A 19532-nucleotide genomic window follows, 5' to 3' on the forward strand; every position below is an offset into this window, starting at 1 on the left:
CTCGTGGGGTTTCTCACATACATTTATATAGTTGGTATCTTTATCGGTCTCCTTTAAATCTTGGCTGTATATGGTGACTGGCCACATAAAACAGAAGATCAAGATCAGGCATCAATTTCGACCGGCATATATATGAGGCAGATCGAGATACGTAATGCGCTATGAGGCGCGACCCACAGAAATAATAATAAAATCTAACAAAAGAAAACAAGCAAAACAAATCAACAAAATCTACGGGTACGCTACAGAACAAAACACACACTTAAAAAAACGATACCCCCCCCCCCCCAAAACCCCCCACCCCCCAAAAAAACCGCAACAGTAGCAGTAGAGATCTAACAAATACAAATGCAAGCGCAATTAAGGGATTAGACAGTGGTCAAATTGGACATTTATTTATTTATTTAAAAAAGCTATACCACCCCCACCCCCCTCCAAAAAAAAGCCCAGCAACAATAACAACAACAAAAGCAAGTACATTGGATTAGACATTTATTTATTTATTTATAATGTCCCTTTTTTTTAGCTTCGAAAGTGTGCATTTAACTATTCTTCTATTTTGATAATCAAGACTATCCAGTATTCAAGGAAAGGTAACTCTAGATTTGTTTGTTTTTCCGCGTGGTGTTATTTCCCTTAGAAAACATTCCGACAGTACAAAAATGAAATTAGAAGATCTTATCTGTCGTATTTTTTCGGCAGTTAATCGTTTAGCACGCCAAGAATGTTCAGGTAATTATCGTTGTTTAACTCTTAATCATAGGAAGGTACCATTAATCAGAAATACAGTACCATAGAAGAATAAGCTGCACCGCCTAGGCTAGTGTCAATCAATTCATCAAAAGACTCAGTCTCAGACACTTAAAATAAAGAGTCATGCAGTTTGTCAGTTTATACTTTGCCCTTGTTCCGCCTGTGAGTAATACCTCTTCCAGGATATAACTTCGTCTGGTTGATCAATAGTGGCTTGATCGTCAGCAAATAAAGGATTGGTAGTATTATTTATTTATATAATATACATAATCTTTTAAGTGGCATTTACTTAGCGATTGGGAAACACATTCATTAACAATCACTGGTTTTATTCCAAAGCATGACGTTTCGACAAGTATTCTCTTATCATTATCAATAAGAGGATACTCGTTGAATCGTCGTGCTTTTAGAATTAAACCAGTGACTGTTTGCCATAAAAATTGTGTTCTCTTTAGTATACATGTACGAATTGAGACAAATGTTAGATCTAAATATTACGGTATATGTGTGTTTATCATTTGTTTGTAGTGAATATCAATTTTGTTAACATATTAGATTGTTTACAGTACACATCACATTTCAGATAATTGCAGTCATCACATGACATGATAGTAAACAAATGACAGTCCTACCCTCTTTGTTTAAACTCTGTAGACTACCTACAGTAGGTCTACTTTAGTAATGATTTTTCATTGTTAAAAATCCATTGCCATCGAATTTTACTATAAAAAATAAAACATTCTGGAACATACATGTATATCCTCATTGCCCAAATTACAGTAATATTTAGATTGTTGTTAAAAATAAAAGGGTGCATGGGTCTTCAACAAAAACTTCTTGCTTCTGTGACATTTATTAAAGACTCAATAATACTCTTGTTGTAACTGAATAATATGTCCTAATCTTTATTCTGGTCAACAAATTGTACTATTTTACAATATTCCAATTAATTGATGATACAAATTTCATCTTAACACACCTAATTTAAAAAATTTGAAAAGCCTGACGTAAAGCTTTTCAAATGTGACTTGGATTTAAAAATATTTTTGAACCCTTTGGACAAGTAAAATGGGATTTAATGGAAATTTACACAACAGGTAGGACACTAACACATCTAGTACTTAGAATAAGGCTATTTTTTTTTATTTTCTGGAGCTGTCAAGCCAGCAAGAGTGTTATTGTCCATTTAAAGTAATCACATTTAAGAAAGTAGTGTACAAACAGAATTGGTACTGTAACATTTTTTTTAGCCCACCATGTATATGCTGTCCGGTTGTCATGGGGAAACTATGGTAACGCTTCTTATTATGAATATTGTGGAATAATTATAAATGTTTGGAGATATTTTTTTATGATAGGGCACACTACCTGAATAATTTGATCAATTTCTAATTTGTTGCTTTAAACATAATTAAAAGATACAATTTATAATTCTGTTTTTTTATGAATACCATTATAAGTATAAATGCCTGAAAGATTAATAATCATTTGATAATCAAAGTATCTAGCACTGAATATTTCCCCTCATGTTGATTTTTATTGCACTTTACTTACATGAATTTAAGTCACTAGATCTAACTGTTTGTGGTAAGCTTACTGAGCGAGTCAGTTGTTACAATGATGATGCATTCAAATTTAATTATAATTTACTCTGTCCGAGTTCAGAAAATTAAAGTGAGAAGTTTTGATTTAAGCTTATAAATCAATAATGTCCACGATATTGTTTGACAGTATGACATCATTTCAGTTCTAATATGATTTTCAGCATGATGAAATCTAAATTTCATTTTATTCATTCAGCATTGGTTTTCAATTTCATTGGTGCATTGCATGTTCAACATATATTCTTACACATTGATATTAAACATATAGTTGTACAATTTATATTTCTTTATTATTTTCAATATTATGTATCATTCATTCTATCAGTTGTAGTAAGCAGGGATGTAAAGAAAATCTATATTCAATATACATGTTGGTCTTCCTCAAGACCACAATACAATTTGAAATGATTATAGATCATCTTTGACAGCCAAGTTTCTAAATTGATTGGACAGATATGTTTGTTACGAAAAACATTATAGATTAAAAAATATCTCAAGACATATGGCAGTATATTAGACTAAAAATTCTAACATGCTATCTTCTAATTTCTAACTTCTATTCGTGTAATTTCTAACTTCTATTCGTGTAATTTCTAAATTAAGACAATGTATAATCCACTTGACACAAACTAGGCCATTTTCGTTACTAACATATACATATAACCAGTTCAATTTTATTTCAATAATTCGCTTACAAGGAGGGGTCTAGCATTGGGAGGAAACAGTAGGACCCTGAGAAAACCAACGAGGTTGGACATGTCACACTACTCCTTGTCACGTACAACCGCCGAACCGGGGAATCGATGCTGAAATTGAAAACAATATCGAATGTGATATGGTTGGCAAATACTATTTCAAATACAAGCTAACCAACATTTGCAGTTTAGCTTATGATTGAAATAGTATTTCAATTCGCAAACAGTGTCACGTTCGATGTTGTTTTCAATTTCAACACTCCGCCAAACCATTCAACCTGACGAAGAGCGAGTCGTTGGTATCAACATAATGGTCCCGATCACACGGTGGCAACACCAAACGATGTCATAATAATAGTTGCTAAGTAGACGTATCAAAATCCTAAATTTGTTTGACTTTTATGCCTAACATGTAAAGCGACAACAAAGTAGACATTTTTCGTCTTAATAATAGAAATAAATGAAATGAAATGAAATGGAGTTTAACGTCCTACTGTTCTGCTCCTAACCTGGGCTAATGAAGACGGGCATACGCCATACAGTGTGCTATGAGGGAAATTTTGCCCGGACAGCGGCACTACGGCCTACTCTTATATCGAATTCCAACTGCCAAGGGATCTTTTACGTGCACGCCAATGTGTACACGGGACCTCGGTTTTTCGTCCCATCCGAACGACTAGACAGCTTTCCTTGTCAGCCCCTCCGTCCTGCATCACTGACAAGGGAGAACCACGCCGGAAAATCTGGATGAACTTTCTCGGCCAATGCAGGGATCGAACACCCGACCTCCAGGCTAGCGAGCTAGCGTCTTACCCACTTAGCCACGTGATCCCCTAATAGAAATAAGATGAAACAGAATTAAAATTTACATTGAACAAAAAAAGAAGTTGGATTATACATTGTCTTAATTTAGAAATTACATGAATAGAAGTTAGAAATTAGATGATAGCATGTTAGAATTTTGAGTCTAATATACTGCCATAAAGACAAACCCTTGACACATGAGCCATTATTAATGACACATCACTCTAAATCTAATTGTGAGACAATGTAAGGGATGTGAATTTTAACAAATGCGCATTCAATCTTCAACAAAGGTCAACTTCACGCTCTGACATACAAAGTGTATGATACTTGATACTGGTTTATTGTGCATTTTGATGCTACAATTCTTTTTTCTTAGTAATTATAGATATACTTTTAGATGATAAAAATTTGTGAGGGGGGGGGGGTAGATGGCATAGTTATGCTCATGGCTCATGGGAGTCTATCTTTATTAAATGGGAGCCATGGTGACTCAGTGAATAAGAAGTTGGCTCGATTCCTGGCAAATAGAAACAACAACCCTAAATAGTCGTTCGGATGTGATGTAAAACTGAAGTCCTGTGTGGTTATGTACACAATGGCATGCACGTAAAAGAATCCTTGACAGTTGTAATTCGATATACAAGAGTAGGCCGTAGCGCCCCTCTCCAGACAGAATTTCCCTCGTAGCACACTGTGTGGCATATTCCCATCTTCATTAGCCCAGTCAGAGAAGAACGTTGAACGCCATTTCATTTCTTTATTAGATGGAATATTAAATGGAAGAAATAGACTTTAATGTTTATTAAGGATAGATTTTACTGTTAAGTTAAAATTAAGTGCAGGAGGACTGTAATACGTACATGTACACAAACATGGCAAGCAATAAATAACAAATATCAAATCAAAATCAAGTAAATGAATCTGTGGCCCAACCTAAGAATGCAACTTTAGATGGTTTTTGTTTAATAATGACAATAGAAATATTTGTGCAATCTTCATTAATAGTATGACTATTGAATTACAGTACACACAAGCTATCAGGGTATAAAGTACACATAAGCCATCCGGATAGCCTTTTATGTTAATGTCATAGCCATAAGTAGAAAACAAATACAGTAATGATAATTAAAAAATTTATGATTTTTCTACATTATCTGTGGGTTTTCTTATATTGTTTACACATACAATGGAAATATTTTTATTGTAGTGGTACTGAAAAGAATACATGCAGGTGTGACTGAAAAATCTCATGTGTTTGAAATTTTAAAAACAAATTTAATACCGTCAACACTCCGGTCTGTCGTTTGTCCTAAATAAACAATAAATCATTTTAGTTTTGTTCTAAAACGCTTTATGGATTTGCACGTTGCCAGGGTGGTTTTTTAATCAGATTTGTTTAAAGATGTTTTGTTTAAGAGCTAAATTTGCCTATTGCAGGTCTTTATTTTAGCCTCAAATGATATATATATATATTATTTAGACATTTATTCACATGACAAGCCAATAATCAACTCTATATAGACCATTGGATGGCAGAGATTAAAAGTTTAAACGGATTAAAACATGATCGTCATTTAATGATTTACTTAGAAAATGGTGAATTGAGGCTGAGTCTTGATGAACAAGTACCAGGCCTTCACGTTTAAGGGGAGCTTTTGCTCCTACTCCTCTCGACGCACGTCGGCTTTCCTTCGAAGGAGTCATTAAAGACTCCTGCAAATTAGAAATCGCTCTCCTAAATATTGAGATTAATAAACTACTTTCAGTTTTTATACGCCCACATTGGAATATGGTCATATATTGTCGTCGCGTCCGTTAATATCCGATTGACCTAAAATTTATACAGTGTTTTAGGTCATGAGACGAAGAAGCCTATTGATTTTTAGTGATTTCCGATAATTACTGCTAGAGTTATGGCCCTTGATCACTTCAAAAAAGCTTGTGGACGCTCTAAAGGCCAGAGTTAATATCTGATTGACTTTAAATTTATACACAGTGTTTAAGGTCATGAGACAAAGAATCCTATTGATTTTCAATGATTTCCGATAATTACTTCCAAAGTTATGGCCCTTGATCACTTTGTGACGCTCTAAAGGCTAAAGTTATCATCCGATTGACTTCAGATTGATATACAGAGTTTAAGATCTTGAGACGAACAAGTATATTGATTTTCAATGGATTTTTATGTCTTGAACAGCTAAATCCATGATATTAAAAGTTTTGTATAAAAAACGTTAGCATGGGGCAGAACTTTATACAAACAAACAAATTCTAATGGTTTTCTGATAATTACTTCATGAGTTGTTGCTCTTAATCAGATTTTAGTGTATTATAAATGTTTCATTACCGAAAAAAGTAAAAATATGCAACAACTCTTGTTGACTGCCCGGACGATTTAGCTGTTGTGGGCGTATGTTTCGTTGCCTGGCAACCTATCTTTGTTTACTTTTAAACTGCATATATTCAAGGTATCTGGAGATATTTATGGCTCCCACACAATTTTATAAAAATGAAGGACTGAAGTACTGTTGCTATGATAATAAACAATCAATGCACACATCTTGTCAAAACTTCAAATGAGTGATAACTTCGCTCAGAATAAAGTTATTTGAATGAAAGTTTCAATATATTCATTTTGCAGTGTCTATTTTGGAAATATTTTTAGTATTGTAGCAAGAACGACCAACTCTTTATCTAAATCTTATATAATTCATGTTTAAATGAAGTTGTTTTTCCCAGTAGGTGCTTTGCCAGGTATTTTAAGAAAGCAAATTTAGGTTATCTTGAAAATTCTTCTTCGGAATGGTTGATCGGATTCCATTGACATTTTTTAGGAATCATACTAAGATTACAAGATTAATGATACAAGTTTGTGCAAATGAAAGTTCTTGACGTCATTTTAGCAGGGTCAGACAGGGGCACCACAGAGGACAAATTAGAACATATTTGACTTCTTCTCTGAAAGCACTCCTTAAAAAGGATTTTGATATGAATCATATACATGTTGCTAAGTTTGAAGTTATTCAGATTGTTCAATTTTGATGGGGGTGGGGTAGGGACAGTTTGATTGGGCAAATTGATTTATTTTCAATGTCTCGTGAATTGCATGTTTGATTTGAACTATAGTTTGTAGGTATGTTGATTGAGTGATGTTTGTTCAGTTTTGTTCAAATAAAGTTGCTTAACCCAAATAAAGTTATATTGTTGGAGGGGCAAAATTTAGATATTTTCGACATCTTTTCTTAACCAACTTAGGGGCTTACAAGAACAAACATTTAAAGATATGTTGCCCAGGGGTGGTTATTCAGACTTGGCTTCTTGATTGGTCAAATTTAGGCATTTTTGACTTCTTCTTCTCCTCAAACACTTTATTAATAATGCTTTGAAAACTTGTAAAAATAAAATTATTTGAAGGGGCAGATTTAGATATTTTCGACTTTCTTCTATAACCCACCAAATTAATTATCAGTACTACCAAAATTGATAGATATGTTGACTTGGTGTTGCCTAGTCAGGTTTTCTTTTCAAAGGATATTGGGCAGAAGCACCTTACTTTGGAAAATTTATGTAAATTCTCTCTATGCGAAATCTTCAATGCACACATCATTGTAACCTCTGGGGCGATTAAGGTCCCTGAGTATCTTGATTACTTTTGGGTCTATTATAATTTAGCTCATCAATTGAAACCAATATTTATATTTACAGACCTCACAATCTTCATGAATGGATGAATAAAATGGTGTTTAACTGTTTAACATGAATTTGAATGAAGTTATCATGAGGGATACTGAAAATGGACCCATTAATCCGTTTATCTGGATTTTGTTTCCAGGATACACGTGTATCTAAAAAAAGACACTCGAGATATTTTTTAAGACTTTATGCACATCTTTTATAGTATTTATGTCTTTTGCCAATTAGAAAATTTTGGTTTAAAGATACATGTGTATCTTTATGGTTATTATGCATCAACCTATTAATAATAGTAGTTGTGCTGTTGGCTATATAGAAAATTTAAGTTTCTTTGAATTATTTATTTGCTAAGTACATTATAATTATATTCACTACTAGTATCTGACTGTTGATTACTAATAAAACAAACAGAGATTGTCTATCCCTGTACCTTTCAAAATATTTGTGATGGCATGAGATGTTGATGATTGAGTCATCTTATTTGATCATGTCTTTACTTTTATGCTTTCAGGTTTTCGTGGCATGTGTCACTAAACATCAAAGAATGGATAGACATAAAGTATCGTAGTGTAAGAAGGAAATTCAAAGGATAAACAGCAACCAAAAATAAGATGATATTGAAGATAATAAAAAAATAATTTATAAATATCTAGATCTCATTACCTACAAGATTAGACAAAAGGTCAAGTTTCTATTGTTCCAAAATTGTAGAATAGATGTACTTATTGTCATTATTAAGGCCCTAACAATAACAAGATATAAGTATAAGGCTAACCCTAGGAAAAACATTGCCTTTGAGAAGTTTAGAATCCTTAGAAAGCTGCTTACAATATTTGATCCTATTGATGTCTGCAAAAACCATACTTATGTTAAGTTTATGTTGTTGTTTGCTACTGCTCAACTAACATTCATGATCAATTGAATGGTTTTTTTTTCGCTCTTCTTTGACTGTCTTCAAAAAATATGTTTACATAAATTCTAATCAACATGGCTGAAGCATTGTATGATTCTCCGGTTGCTTTTGATCCTGACAATTTTGATTTTAGCATTGATTTAGTCAGTGCTGCCATACATCATTTAGAGTTTCTCGCTGAAGTTAATAAGACACCATATTTACAAAGTGACTCTGTGATACGTAATGCCATATATAGATATGAATGTTTGTGGCTTCCCTTTTATGCCAAATTTAATGAAGGTTTGAATCTCGCGGCTCCAATTGACATAGAATGGGTTTGGCATTGTCACATGCTTTGTCCAGCATCTTATGCAAAGGATTGTATGAATATCGTGGGAAAAGTCCTTGATCATCAGTTGACAAATAAAAATAGTCGTGCTGAAAATCTAGAAGATACTCGTGCTTTGTGGGAAGAGGAATATACACAAGAAAAGTTTGTGATATCGCAAGAATCTGTGATTGATATACCCGAGATTTATTATTCTAAAATAAGTTATGATATTATTGCAGCTAGTTTAAGACAGAAAGAATTTTATTATCAAGTGTCACTCCCCCATTATAGAGATTTGAAATTCATTACTCACAGTGTTCTACGTTACAAAAAATTCCTATATCTAAAAAAATGTTATCCTGGAATGTTCATAGTGCCATGTTATGATATTGACCTTATATGGCACACACATCAACTTCATCCTGTCATTTATCAGTTTGATACAGAGTGTTTTATTGGTCAGTTGTTTAATCATGATGATTCTGTCAATGACAGAGCCGCAGGATCTCGACTTAGTCGTGCTGAATACGCCACAAGGAATCTGTGGAAGAAAATTTTTGGAGAAAAGTTTTCACTATTTGGTTCTATGTTTCGAGGTATGTCACCTCAAGGTAAACTATATAAACCGTCGGTTGATGATACCTACAAAGTTTCCACAAAAAAGTCTAAAGTGTTGTTGGAATCTGTTGAAATGTCCGGTCTTCCGTATGATACCAAGAACTATAAGTTAAAAATATGGTATAAAACTGGTTATCAAAACTTCAACAAGTCCTTATATGTTAGTGATGTTATAGCGAGAATGAAAGGATCATATGATAAACTGGAATCTGAACAACGGTTGATGAAGAATTTTAGTTTTGATACCAAATATAACAACCACATACATTTCGAACTTTCGAGACAAGAGGGCATGTTTTGTTTCTCTGCACATGAACCATGTGAGGAAGGTCGCTGGAGCTTATTAAAGGTCATTCAAGCTGCTGAACGAGGGCCAATATCAAATGCTAGTGAAGTATCGTTAGGGACAGAAATTAGTGCTAAGGTAAAGGTCAGTTTAACGACACCTGATCCCGGTCCGTGTACATTAAGATTGGATTGTGGTAGATATCAGAATTGTATCATGCCAGAGAATATTGAACAGTTATGGGGACCAATTCCTTTACGTCGTCTTCCTCCAGGGATGGATAACAATTGTTCTGTAGCCTCACACAGGTACTAGTATAATATACATGTAGCTTTACGTCATAGTACTTACACCGCCTAGTTACATGAATAACCTATTGATTTTCAACGATATCTGATAATTACTGCCAGAGTTATGGTCCTTGATCACTTTGAAATATCTTGTGGACGCTCTAGAGGCTAAAGTTATTATCCGATTGACTTTAGATTTATACACAGTATTTAAGGTCATGAGACGAAGAAGCCTATTGATTTTCAACAATATCCGATAATTACTGCCAGAGTTATGGCCCTTGATCACTTTGAAATATCTTGTGGATGCTCGAGAGACCAAAGTTATCATACGTCTTGAGACGAACAGTATATTGATTTTCAATGAATTTTGATGACTTGAACAGCTAAATCCATGATATTAAATGTTTCGGAGACTAAACGTTAGCATGGGGCAGAAAGAACTAAAAGCCAAATAATTTCTAATACTTTTCGGATAATTACTGAATGAGTTGTTACTTTTAATCAGATTTTTGTGTATTGTAAATGTTTCATTACCGACAATAGAAAAAATATGCGACAACTCTTGTTGACTGCTCGGACGACTTAGCTGCTGTGGGCGTGTGTTTCGTTGCCTGGCAACCTCTCTTTTCTTTTGTTGTAACAGTAATCTTAAGTGCAGAGCTGAATTTATTTCTAATGGTATGTGTATATACATGTAGCTGCTTTTCCTACATTTTATTTTCTGTTGGTAGTATAGAGGAGAGCAAGCTGATGTTTCTAATTCTGTTTATATATGATACAGATGTGTATGTTCTTTATTTTATAGATTATTAAATCATGCCGGAGAAACAGCATACACTTGTCGTATAATACACAGTCTTCCTCTACTCATGTCTGCTGTCCATGTATTCTATCGTGACAAGATGTCTGCTGTTGCACATCTTATAGCATCTGATCAACTGCCTTTACCACAAATGGTAAGCACATTGTTTAATAAGAATACATTGTAATTGTCTGGTCTCGTAATCTGCATGTACCAGTATCTTCTAATCTACATGTTTTAAGTAATTGGGATGCAGAATTTGAATTTGAGTTTGGAATTTAAGATTTGACTCGTGGATGTATTCCATGCCTTTTTACATCAAGACAAAAACGTCATTAGCAACAATGACGTCAGACGGTGCACAACATATTCGGCAATCACCATGGCTAATCTATTCAAGGATTTTTATCTGCTAGAAGCCATGTTAGGAATTCCTTTTGAACAGAACGAATGGAGGAGGATACATTTCGAGATTTGTTGGTAACGTTATAGTTTTCTGTAAATTGATTGACTGTAGTAGCAGGAGGCCAGTCTCATAAGAATGGAACCTGCTGGGCTGAGAAGTAATCTATTCAAATTGCCTTGTCAGTCAGAGAGGACATTGTTTTTTATCCATGTAAAAGAACGCTTGACAGTTAAAATTTGATGAAAAGTAGGTAGAAATGTCACTGACCAGGCAAAATTCTCCTCCCTAGCATTTCACATTTCACATTAATTCTTCATTAATTAATTTACATGTATCCTCTAATTTTATTTACATGGGTCTACTAATTGTGTCCACTCCTCTAGTTTATAAGCTACTTGTAACTATACTAATCTAAGTGTATCCTTTAATCTCTTTGTATCCTTGTATTAATTGGAGGGAATGTGGAGGTTGAAAGTTCAATCTCTAATATCAGTCCAATAATGGTTCAGTTCTATTAAAGATGGGTTCCCAGAAAAGTATTTATCGGGTGGTTATTTCCAATAAAAGTATGGCAATTTTGGTATATATGGAAAGTAGAGATACCCAATCTTACTAGAAAAATACTGGATTCCCCGAAAAACACTCATGGAGCGTATACAGGACAAAAATGTAAGGGTTCCCCTAATCAACAGTCCGACGATTAAGAATTTCTGCACGCGTGATGTCAAAGGTCACACGCGAACATTGAGTGCTTGATGTACAAGTTGATAAACGCTATGAAGAGTTAGACGTACAACACTTTCTGAGATAAATCTGAGATAAAAATGATGGAAAAAGACGCGGGTAGTGGATTATCCGAGAATTTAATTAGGATTCGATATTTGTAATAAATAGTAAGCGATTAAAGACAACATCGTCTTATGTATGCAATGAATTCTCCTCTGACTTCCAAGTCGTGACGTAAACATGACCTGGTTTGATCGAATTTTAATAGCAGGGCATTCCTTCGCAATTACAATGTTTGAGAAGGATTTGAAGCATAATTATGACAAATTAATTAGTTTGAATATGTTTTTAGTCCATATATACATGTACCATTAAATCACCCAGTTTGTACGCGGGAACCCATCTTTAAGTACATGTATTTATAAAGAAACGATGAATTGAAAATTTTGGCAATCCAGGTATACAGCATCCTCTGCAGACAAGTTACATAACTACCTATCTATATTTGTCTTCTAATTAATGCAACAAATCTACTAATTGATGTAGATTTCATGTCATTCCAGATAAGAATTCTGGTTTTCTGAATTTTAAAAGCTTTTATCCCTGTATACAGTACATGTATATAGTATGAATTAATCACTTGCCAAAGATATAGTAGTAGATAATATGATAAGAAAAAATGGCATCTCAGGTCAGGTATTTCAATCTATGCATGTTAAAAGATACATATAATCTGACAATTGATGGATCGTGGCTGGTTTTAAGATAGAATGTTACATGCCTTGATAATTTCACTGTGTTACAGCAGGCAACCTTCCAAATTTTCAAAAGACTTATATTTCAGCAATTCTTATTTATTTAAAAGAAAAACAGATTTTCGTGAAACTGTTTTTCAAGGCTATAGGTAAAACCCAAACACATGAATATCTCTTGAGTCTTAATCTGTACATTTGCCTGGTAGATAACTTTAGAAGATTAAATTTGAAAGAAAATGATGATGTTCTTGACTAAAGATTCTAAAGCCGAAGAAAATATTTGATCAAATTGTAAAAAAATACATTAAGTCCATGTAAACCTATTATAGTCTCAATGCTAATAGACATAATGTACATGTACCAGTAGATACAATTTCAAAGGAAAATTAACACCTATGCCTATTATTTGAAAGATTGAAGATAAGGTGAACTTAAGAAGAGACCAGATAATATTGACTTGGCCATATATAGTTGTATGTAGCACTGAGTCTGTTAAACCTTTTTGGTGTATTTCTTGTAGATTCTTCACCTTCACAAGCATTGGTAATCATGAGTGGGCTGGTCTTCAATAGAAGGCTTGATCATGCTTTAACTCTGTACATCTTATCAATGTTGTAAAACTTGCTTCAGGAACATGGGTGTGTCTGGTACATGACGTTTTACAGTTTTCTTTGTTAAAACGAGTTCAAAATAAATGTATTATATCATGTTTTTTTGTTTATTTTAGGTTGATAATGCTGAGAAATGTATAACACTTAATCCAAAGATTGGAGAACGAGCTCTGCTCATTAAAAACCATAGTGGTGATTGGGGTGTTGTGATTGGTCGTTGGGCAGGTGTGAGGAAAGGAGTTAAGCCAATAAGACGTATGTTATTATATAAAATAAATTTTATGATGTCATTGGATTTTCACAAGGTACAATTCTATGAAATACAATAATTCTTTATTACTACTTTATGAAGACTAAAGATTCCAAATGTCACTCAATAATAAATCATAATTTTATTCCATAGAATTGTGTCCTTTATATATCCAGTACAGTTACTAAATGCAACTGACAAATTTGTCTTTGGATTGCTTTATTAAAAGGTTGAATTAGCTATAATTACATTCCCTTTAGTGTGATCCATTTAAGACTGATACAGACTACTTCTATTTCTCATATAGGTTCATATTACACAGGGCTTAACCAATTAATTTTGCTAATTATTGAGTTGAGCCCAGAGGCGGATTGGGGCTGGGAACCGGCCCAGGCTCTCGTGTCAGAGCGGCCCCTTTTACTGACTGCGGAGCCTGGATGGGGGGTCCGGAGGCTCTCCCCCAGGGAAAATTTTGAAAAATGAACCCCAAATATGCGATTTGGTGGCATACTGTATCTGATTATAATCTCTGCCAAATATTGGAATTACGAACCATCGGCAGACATTTCTGGCGTATCCCCACAAACAGGGTGCAGGTGACTTAATAATTAGTAAATTTGCGGGCGACAGTGTCGGGTGAATCCGATGAAATTCGGAATCCCCATTGCAGGATTCCGAATTCCAGCCCACACCCAGCACACCCGGCCCAGAAAGTCTATTATACCAGCCCATTCCAGACTCCAGTGATGGCGTGGCAGCCCGTTAAAGCCACCGGCCACATACAACATGATCATCATCCAATATTCCCTCCCCCTCCCCCATATAATGTTCAGCAGAAAATGTTTTTTTAGACAATTTGGACAAAATTATTTTTTTCATTTTTTTGTCTGACCGGCTCTTCGGGCGATCGCCCAATCCGCCCCTGGTTGAGCTGTTGATATAGTAAAACATTGTTTTCTGACGGTATATATATAGCATACTAAAACCCAATTACCTCCCTTTAATAAAATGACAGATAGTATATACCAAGCCCCAAGTAAAGTGTGTTTATTTTCAGAATTGTTATTGGGTCATGTGGACAATTACTGAGCTTTTTATTGTTATTAATTGATATTTTATTATTTTGAAGCTACTAAAACTAGTCCTGGTAGAAGAGGTATTCCACCGAGTCCTGGTTATTTAGACATTAGTTTCTACAAGATTAATAATAAACGATGGCATGAAATGTCTTTACAAGATGCCTATACTTCTGGTAATTTTAAATTCAAGATTGACTCTTCTATTGTTGAATTAGATCAGGGAATGATAGAAATAGATACCAAGAGAAATGAGGTGAGTAAGAACATCAGCGGCTGTACAAGGCAATTTTTTTAAACAGCACTCCCTCTATTATCTGGATTTTATGTCTTAGTTTATTTTGTGACATGATAGTTCTGTCTTTGTTCAGAATTTACGTCCATAGATAAAGCCAATGTATTGAGATTTAAATTTGAAATCCAAACTGATGCTATAGCACGAAACAATTTTAAGGAGGTCAGATTCAGATGTAGACCTTACAATGTGAAGTGTTAAATAATGAAGTGTTTCATGTTTTCATTTATATTTTACAGGTTGCAGAGAACTTAGCCTTAGCTTTTTGTGTTTCATTACTTCATGTTTTATGTCAACCACGACCGGAAGCCTGGGAACCAGGTCAACCCATGAAAAGTGAGGAGAAACAGTTCCCAGGTAGAAGATTTCAAGTACCATCTGAACAGTTAACACTTATTGTTGCTGCTGGTTTTTTAATTGCTACACCTTGTGGTCATTTCATCCGTAAAGCCAAAGAAAATCGTAGTCTCCATGGAGCTACAAAAGAAGAAGAACCAAGAGTTTGGGTTCCTGATACATCACAGTCTGGAATGTGGGGAGCCAGTACCTCAAATAATCCTACAATGTTTGGCCAAAACAATGACATCGAAGATTTGGGTATCTTGAATGCTGCAGTTGAGGTGGATAATGTTTTTGGTAAAAAAGAACCAAGTATAAGCAGTGATGATTCTGATGATGAAAGTGTGTCCAATGAAGTGCATGAGGATATGGTTGAGGTTGATTATCATGCATCAGCTCACGATCATGATGATAGCATCATTCTAGGTCAGGAAGAAGATGAGGATGATGATGAAGAGAATATTGACGAAATAGAAGCTGCTTTACCAGATGAAGCTGCTGGGGATGACTTTGAAGAGGAGCAACCTGAAGAAGGTACTAATGACTTTGATCATGTGGATGATGATCCTGTAGAGGATAATGATGTGGATCTTGGTTATGGAGTTGATGCTGATGAAGATGTGGAAGAGAATGAAGCTGCTGAATTTGATAATGTTTTAGGAACTGCTTCAGAAGATTATGGGTATGGAGCAAGTTTTGGTGATGATCCAGAAGCAGGGGAAGATGATATAAATTTTGCGGATACAGATGATTTAGGTTATGGTGGTCAAGTTTTTGGTGATAATGATCATAATGATATTGAGGATGGATTTGGTGCTAATATTGATGATCCTGTTGGTGGAATGTTTGGTGATTCTGGTGATCTTAGTACTAACTATGCAGAAGATGATTATGAAACTTGGGGTTATGGGGCAGAAACTGAAACAGGAAACTATGCGGATTACGATATTGGAGAGGATTATACTGAAAGTACCAATGTTGATCATTTTGGTCATTCGACGGAAGTGGATGCTATTGCAGGAACATCAAATGACAATTATGACCATGGGGGTTTCAGTAATGCTGACAATGGGGATGGGGCTTTCAACACTCGTGTCGATGATTTTGGGGATTATACTGGGAGTAGTAGATACTCTGGGGATGGGTTTGGCGGGAATGATGGCGATTTTAGTGGTGGGGATGGGGGATACAGTGGGGGAGATGGGGGAGATGGGGGATACAGTGGAGGAGATGGGGGATACAGTGGGGGAGATGGTGGATACATTGTAGGGGGTGGTGGAGGTGGCTTTAGCGATTCAGGGGGTGGGAGTGGAGGTGGTGATGGGGGTGGGAGTGGAGGTGGTGATGGGGGAGGCGGAGCTAGTTGTGGAGGATGTGGTGGATAATAGATAGATATGTGTTTTAACTCAAGAGCTTATTGTGATAGGGTAGATATGTATGCTTTTGGTCTGATATATTTGTAGAACATGGCCAACCATTGTGTGTTCAAATTTGACAAGTGAGTCAGCATTATGGACTGAAAGAGACATTATTGTATGATTATTTAAGAAAACAGTTAGACTATGTTATATTATTATCAAAAGTGATATGAGATGCCTTAATTATACACAAGGATCATATTAGTTGTGTGAAATATATTGAATTATACATTTATTTAAATATTATCAAAGATGAGATCCACCATCTGTAATGTTATAACAACCTTGTTATATGTTTTATATTTTTTAATCAAACTTAAAACACATTTTTATTGCACATTTCTTAAACCAAATTGTTAATGCAGTGTAATTAGATAGTTTAAATCAGCATACTGTTGTGAAGTTGATTGTGCTTACAATGTAAACCATGAATGCTGACCTTGTTTTCTATTATCTGTATATTTTATTATAATTTAACAGTAAAAGAACACCAATTCCATGTTTTAACAATGAGAAGGTAAAATGTCAGATGGTTGATTATATAATAATACTGTATATTATCTATCTCCTCTCCAACCTATATTAAGTCCATATAACTCGGTTATCATGATTTCAAAACTTCTGTAACTGAGGGCCTATTGATGCATATATTTTTCTTGAATTCCCCCACCCCCCCTCTCTAAAAAAAATATTTTTGAAGTTTTTAAAGCCTAAATGGACGCAAACTATTTAGAGCAGGATGGTGATTAACACAGTTGTGACTAGTCTGCACTACTTTTCAGAGCTACATGGACATAATATATTTATAAAGGACTGTTGTCTAGATCAATATTTATCATTAAGTATAAAAGAGCTGGCATCAAATATAATGTACTAGATAATGTACTATTGCATATACATGTATGGATAAAAATATCTTTGAGATATGAGGAAGAACACTTTGATGCTCATTTAATAATCCAATGTCTTGGGGTTAGGCATCAATAAAGAAAATGTTTAATAGTTAGAACTCAGAACACTACAGACCTGTTAGCCATAGAACACAAATCTTTTGACGATATATTAGTAGCTGATTAGGCTATAATAAAACACACCGAAAGCACATTTATTTATAATGGTAATTTGACAAGTTCTTTTGACTTCATCCAGATATATAAAATATTTCATGATGATTTCATAAGAACTAAGTAGAAATGTCGTCAGTAATGAATATAGAAGTTGGAATTCAATACTTTATGTTTTTATTATACAGTGTATTATGGAAGTGAAACAAAATTTATTTTTGTTGACAAATGACCTGATACATGTACGTTAATTGATATCTCCTTATACATGTAGTTAACGAAAATTATAGAATACAGGCAATTCATTATTGTCATTTTTTACTCTATTTTGATAATATTGTTTTTGGAAATTGATCAGCTTGATTGATTATTGATTTTAGATCCTCAATAAGATCTTTTCTGTAAGATATTTCTGTTATTGTTTTTTTAAATATTTTATTAACTTACCTTAAGATTTTTATTAACCTTTGCCAAAAATTGATATTGCTTAGTTACTATTATGTGTAAAATGAAATTTTCTATGCATTATAATTGTTATGTATATTAATTCCGTAGAAAAATGTATATATTTGCTTTAGTTCTTTTATTCTGTGGCATAAGACACATTCTAATATGGTATCACTTTTCATCAACTGTATAAATGTACATTTCCTTATGTAACAGAAATATGATCATGAGGCCACCCTATAAAAATTTTATATTTATAGTACTGTTTACATGACTGATCCTTCCAAAATATTACCTATATTTTGGTTTTTATACACCCACATTGAAATTAGACAGTATATTTGCACTCCACATTCTAAAGTTATCAAAAAGCCTATTTATTTGTAATGATTTCTGGTGACTACTGTCTAGAGGCTAAATTTATCAGCTGAAATTTATACACAGTGTTTATGGTCTGAGAAGATTTCTGATAATTCAAACAACTAAAGCTATCATCTGATCACTGGTATAATTTTTGTATTATAAATCTTAGCACTAAGAAGACCTATAGCCAATCAAATTATACTTATGTCTGATAATTACTTTATGGGTTGTTACTCTTGATCAGTTTATAAAAGAACAAATATGCTTCAACCTTCTTTATGGACTGATTGGATAACTTAGCTTCTGTGGGCGTATGTTTTGAATGTCATCTTTATTGATACACGTTTTACTGTATAAGTGAAAATTGTAAATTTTCAGGAAACTGTTTAGTGTTAGAATGTATAACTCAACACATTTTTCCATCTTGCATTAAAATTCTTGCTTAGGATTACTGCAAATAAAATGTTTTTTTTAGGGTGACCTAACTCACATGTAAAGCTACTGATGCTTCTTCAAAAGTCCATTATTGCTTGTCATTCCTGCACGCAAAATTCCCAGACTTGTTGTGTAAAATAGTATATTTTTGTAATTGTTTGAGTTTATTTTGATAAAGTGTATAAACAATGCTTCATGAACTAGCCTCCATCTTCAATCAGATTATATCAAGTGCTAAATTCTATTTTTGCTAGTTAATGCAGTATTTCTTTTTGCTTTGGTTTAAAAATTTACTTGTTCCAGTAGAATATTTTTGACTTAAAAACTTTTTGAGTTTTATTTAAATCAGATCTATTGAGTAATGTAAACATTTAATATTTTGAATTTGTCTACCAAGAAGATTAAAGTTTGCTTTTGCTGTGAAGTATTATGGAACCTATAGATATGTTTTGAATTAAAAATGGAGGCTTAAGTTATATCATTTAGTGTTTGAAAATCTTTTATAATTTGTTACATCTTGAATTTGCTCAGACTGTTTTTCTTTTACACTTTAATTTGTTGATTTAATTT

The 19532-nt window shown here is 33.9% G+C and overlaps 1 protein-coding gene across 1 annotated transcript; it reads left to right on the top strand.

Moving 5' to 3' along the window:
* The first annotated feature begins 638 nt into the window (after positions 1–638).
* Positions 639–18388, top strand: LOC126828047 (uncharacterized). The gene is made up of 7 exons (XM_050557628.2): positions 639–732; positions 8064–9990; positions 10781–10931; positions 13392–13530; positions 14655–14857; positions 15136–16408; positions 18381–18388. Exons 2-7 carry the CDS (start codon positions 8540–8542, stop codon positions 18386–18388), a joined length of 3225 nt encoding a protein of 1074 aa, XP_050413585.1. The 5' UTR covers positions 639–732; positions 8064–8539.
* Positions 18389–19532: the final 1144 nt, after the last annotated feature.

This window comes from Patella vulgata, chromosome 7, assembly GCF_932274485.2.
Source record: "Patella vulgata chromosome 7, xgPatVulg1.2, whole genome shotgun sequence".
Classification (NCBI taxonomy): Eukaryota; Metazoa; Mollusca; class Gastropoda; family Patellidae; genus Patella; species Patella vulgata.